At 44.8% G+C, this 5,096-nt stretch overlaps 2 protein-coding genes across 2 annotated transcripts in view; both read right to left on the bottom strand.

Annotated features, from left to right (window-relative positions):
- The window catches only part of LOC107117821 (protocadherin beta-16-like), a 7,027-nt gene extending 5,078 nt beyond the window's left edge, over positions 1 to 1,949 (bottom strand). Inside the window, exon 1 of the mRNA XM_015419986.1 lies at positions 6 to 1,949. Within this exon, the coding sequence (XP_015275472.1) occupies positions 6 to 1,949 (1,944 nt within the window). The remainder of the gene's footprint in view (positions 1 to 5) is intronic.
- Positions 1,950 to 2,040: 91 nt separating this feature from the next.
- LOC107117820 (protocadherin beta-2-like) overlaps positions 2,041 to 5,096 on the bottom strand; it is a 4,753-nt gene continuing 1,697 nt past the window's right edge. Inside the window, exons 2-3 of the mRNA XM_015419985.1 lie at positions 4,179 to 5,095; positions 2,041 to 2,148 (exon numbers count right to left, since the gene is read on the bottom strand). Of these exons, the coding sequence (XP_015275471.1) occupies positions 2,041 to 2,148; positions 4,179 to 5,095 (1,025 nt within the window). The remainder of the gene's footprint in view (positions 2,149 to 4,178; position 5,096) is intronic.

Below are 5,096 nucleotides of genomic sequence, written 5' to 3'. Positions count from 1 at the left end.
GTCTGGGGAGGGTGGCCGTTGTCTCTCACGAGGATAATCAGTCTCTGCTTGTTGGTATCTCGCTCCGTCAGTGGTCTCCTGGTTTTCACTTCTCCGTTCTGGGCTCCTATGCTGAAAAGGCCGGGGTCCGTGGCCTTCAGCAGTTCAAAGGAAAGCCAAGAGTTCTGGCCCGAATCCCCATCCACAGCCACCACCTTGGCGACCAGATAACCGGACTCCACTGACTTGGGAACCAGCTCGTTGCAGGGGGATGTGCTGTTCTGAAGTGGGTAGAGGAAGAAGGGAGCATTATCGTTTTCATCCAGGATCACAACTCGAACAACAACCTCTGAGCTCAGTGGAGGAGAACCCCCATCTGAAGCCCTCACTCTCACTTGGAATTCCTTGATCTGCTCATAATCCAGAGATCGCAGGACATACAGATTCCCCGTCTCAGAGTTGATGGAAACATAAGAGTCTGCGGGAGCACTACCAGCATTTCCAGGCACAAGAGAATAAGTCACCTTGGCATTCTGCTCCACGTCCAGATCGACAGCACGGACCGAACCCATCAGCAGGCCTGGAATGTTGTTTTCCCACACTTGCATTTCATACTGCGACTTCTCAAACACTGGAGAATTGTCATTGACATCAGAAATCTCTACATTAATATTCCTAATGGAAATGAGTCTGGGAGAGCCCCGATCAGTCGCTGTGATGGTGATGTTATACTCAGGGACTTTCTCTCTGTCCAGTGGCCTTTGGGTCACCAGTTGATGATAATTATTCACAGTGTTTTTTAGCAGAAAGGGCAAGTTCATATCCATGGAGCAGGAGGTCTTTCCATTTTCTCCAGAGTCTTGGTCTGTGACACTGAAGAGCACGACCAGAGTATCTAGGGGAGAATCTTCTGCTAAAGGGCTGGTGATGGACATGACCGATATCTCTGGGGCATTGTCATTCTCATCCTCAATTTCCACCAGGACCTTGCAGTGGCCTGAAAGCCCACCTCCATCTGTTGCTTTGATGTTCATATTATAGCTAGTTTCTTTTTCATAGTCAATTGGTCCCACAACAGTGATTTCCCCAGTCATTTGATGTAACTGGAACAATTTGCTTATTTTCTGAGGCACCCGCTGAAACGAATAAGAGATCTGTGCATTTGAACCAAAATCCAAATCTCTGGCTTCCACTTTAGACACTAGAGTACCACGAGGACTGTTTTCCTTTAGCTTCACTTTGTATTCAGATTGTGTAAATTTAGGGAAATTGTCATTGATGTCCAGAACATTAATGTTTATTTGGACTGTGCCTGTTCTCTGGGGCACCCCTCCATCAACAGCTGTGAGAGTCAGCCCAAATTGATCCTTCTCCTCCCTGTCTAGTGACTTCTCCAGAACAAGGTCCACATATTTGCTTCCAAATTCATCACTTTGTACATCCAGCCTGAAATTCCCATTGGGACTGAGGGTGTAGTTCTTAATACTGTTTTCACCCAAGTCTGCATCTTCGGCAGATTCCAAGGGAAATCGAGTATTTATGGGAACAATCTCAGGAATTTCTAGATTAAATTCAGTTTTTGAGAATTCAGGAGAATTGTCATTCACATCTTTGATTTCAGTCTCAATATTGTAGATCTTTAAAGGGTTCTGGAGCACAATTTCAGACAACAGTAAGCAAGGCTCCATCTCGCCACACAAAGCTTCTCTGTCTACTTTGTCATTTACAAACAGATTTCCAGAATGGCTATCCAGCTGGAAATACTGCTTCTTGCTTTTGGAAACCAGCTGGGCTCTGCGAGCAGAGAGCTCCCCTGGTCCCAGTTTCAAATCCTTCAGCACATTAGCTACCAGAGACCCACTTTTCTTCTCCTCAGGCAAAGAATAACGAATTGAGACACACACCACTCCAGACAGACAGAGTAAGAACAAAAGGTACAGACCTTTTCTCATCCTGAAGCTATCATCCATGGTGCCAGACTCTCCCAGGTCAGGTATTTATGGTTTTCAAAACATAAAGAAGCTGGGTAATATCCAGTGACAATTGATACTGTTGGAGAAATTAATCTTGATATGTGGTGTTCATTGCTTTCCTTCCTTCAGTCTTCCATTGCACCTCCTCTTTGCCTTCAGAGTCTGTCTGTCTGTTCATAGATTTCTCCTTGGGCTGCTAGAATGTGATTTTGTCTGAAATGCAAGTTGCAACTCATCTGTTTGCCAATACTGCCATCTTGTGGTCCACGCAGAAGAAAACCAAAAAGATTGTATGTTGTCTATTAAACCTGTGGTTCTCAAATGTTTTGAAGAGGGATCCACGTCTACATTTAATCGATCTTTCAGGATCCAATGGCAAATTAACCCAAATAAACTAATTCACACACATAAAATGCAAGAATCTTGTACCACTTTAACAATGAACAAGGTTATTTATTAATAGCAATACTGAGCAACAAGCTGTGTAAAGATCTCATGGTCCTCTTGCACACTATGCACAGGCAACTCCAAATCTGGCACTGACTATATGCTCCACGGGACCTGCGGCCTGTCCCACTCTCTGAAGAGCTCGTCATTCAGTGCTCACATTTATAAATGTGCAAATGCCAAATTCAGTTTGCATTTTTAGAAACACCCATGAAATTATCACAAGTACACCTAAAAATCTAATGTGTGAAGTATCAGTTTTTTAACCTATGGCTCACACGTTTTCGTCTCAGCTCAGGAAGGATGGCTCCAGAGCAAACTAATTTATGCAACAGCCAAATCGCTCGTTCAAAATTTTAATACCAGTCGCTCACAAAGTATAATTTTTGCTCACAAGACTCCACAGCTTAGAGGGAACATTAGTACACCTAAAAATCTAATGTGTGAAGTAGCTTCTACTCTCTTGGTTGAAGAAAGACTTCTGCAGGAAAATAGATAACAAAGGGCAGAGTGTGTTATCAATGAATGGGAAGTGAAGGCCACAGGCACAGAGAGCTTCAAACATGACCTATCTGTGGAGAAGTCTATCAGTGGCTACTAGCCATAGTGACTAAATGGAATCTCCATGTTCAGAGGCAGTAAACCTCTGAATTCTAGTGCCAGGATGAAACATCAGCCTCTATGTCCTGTTGTTGGCCATCCAGAGGAACAGACTGGCCACTGTGTGAGACAGTGGATAGACCACTGGGTCTGATCCAGCAGGGCTCTTTGTATGTCCTTAAAAGAAAGAAATTACATCTGTCTAGCATCTTCTCTTCTATGGCCAAGGGCAATGGCTCGGTGCATCTTCTTGACATGCAGAAGGTCCCAGGTTCAATCCCAGCATCAAGAACCAGGTAGGAAGTAATATGCAAGCAGAGCCAATGTCAGACTGAGTAAACAAGACTGACTCTGATAGACCAAGGGTCTGATTCAGTATAAGGCAGCTTCATGTGTGTTAAGCTCATCCTGCTTCTTCTTCCTTTCTGTGACTAACCTATGGACAATATTGACCCATTTTATGAAGGTAACCCATGGTTTGAGAACCGTGGAATTAAACACGAATCCAGTCAATATTGTGCTTGATTTACACTAATGTCTCAGGCAGGGCATTTTTTTTTAAAAAGCCCAGCAGGAACTCATTAGCATAATAAGCCATGCCCAACAGCAGAAACTCATTAGCATATTAGGCCACACCCCTGATAGTATGGCTCATTAGCATATTAGGCCACGCCCCCAAGTTACCAGAAGTGTGGACATCCAGCCACACCCACCTTTTGCTTCTTAGTCTGTTTACCTTGTTTGTTGTCAAAACCCAGGGGTTTTTTTTGTAGTAGGAACTCCTTTGCATGTTAGGCCACACACCCCTAATGTAGCCAATCCTAATGAGTTTCTGCTGTTGGGTGTGGCCTATTATGCTAATGAGCTCCTGCTGGGCGTGGCCAACTCAGGAGCCAGCCGGAACTCCGTTCCTGTGCGTTCCTGCCCAAAAATACCCCTGGACTCAGGTATATTGTTTCATACATGGTTCCATTTCATATGTAGTATGGTTCTTGTTGTTTCTTTGCATGTTCAAAAAGATGTACAAGAGGAGACAGATTGGAAGAGGATCAATATGGGTGCAAGGAAAAGCACACCGTATCATTTCTAGTGATTCAATGGAGTTCAAAAAGCAAATACTTATTTGAGGCTAATAGGATTCATTCAATAATAATTATATATAAAATCAATTATTCTCACCTGGCTCATAAGCTGACCTTCTGCACCATGACTGGGAACTTCTTGGGAACCTGGTGAAATCCTTTGAGTCCCCTGGGACTGAGCAGGCTCCACAGAAAAAACAGGAAAGAGAGGCCTGAGAAACCTGAACTCGCTGTTCAGAGATCCACCAGCTAAGCACACCTCATAATTGTAAGCCCGAGAGAGGGATCCAGCATCAGCATCTCCACAGTTCTCAGGGAAATTCGGTCCCACTGGGAAATTCAAAGCAGAGCTCCCTACGAACTTCCTCCTTTTATTAATCTTGATGGCAAAAAACACCAACATAGAAAACAAAAATATGAAAGAGATGACAGCCAAGCATATGACCAGATACATCGTCAGGGTACGGTCTTCCTCTTCCACCACTTCATCTTTTGGGATGCTCACAATTTTCATATAAGGGTCAGAAAAACCGTCCACTAGCAGAATGCTTAGCGTTGCAGAGGTGGACTGGGGAGGGTGACCATTGTCTCTAACTCCAATGATAAGTTTCTGTTTGAAGGTGTCTCGTTTGTTAATGGGCCGCATGGTTTTCACTTCTCCATTCTGGGCCCCCACACTGAACAGACCCGGTTCTGTGGCCTTCAGGAGCTCATAGGAAAGCCACGCGTTCTGACCAGAATCTCTGTCCACGGCCACCACCTTGGTGACCAGGTACCCAGCCTCCGCCCCCCTGGGAACCAGGTCATTGGATGGGGAAGTGCCGTTCTGAAGAGGGTAGAGGATGAACGGGACATTATCATTTTCATCCATGACAATGACTCGGACCATGACCTGGGAGCTCAGGGGTGGAGAACCACTATCCACAGCCCTCACGGCCACTTGGAAATCTTTCACCTGCTCATAGTCCAGAGATCGGATGGTGTACAGATTCCCAGTTTCAGAGTTGATGGAGAC

This window comes from Gekko japonicus, unplaced genomic scaffold, assembly GCF_001447785.1.
Source record: "Gekko japonicus isolate JY-2015 unplaced genomic scaffold, Gekko_japonicus_V1.1 scaffold4888, whole genome shotgun sequence".
NCBI lineage: Eukaryota > Metazoa > Chordata > Lepidosauria > Squamata > Gekkonidae > Gekko > Gekko japonicus.
The sequence above is the reverse complement of the archived record's forward strand: the minus strand, read 5'-3'. Positions and strand labels throughout refer to the sequence as shown.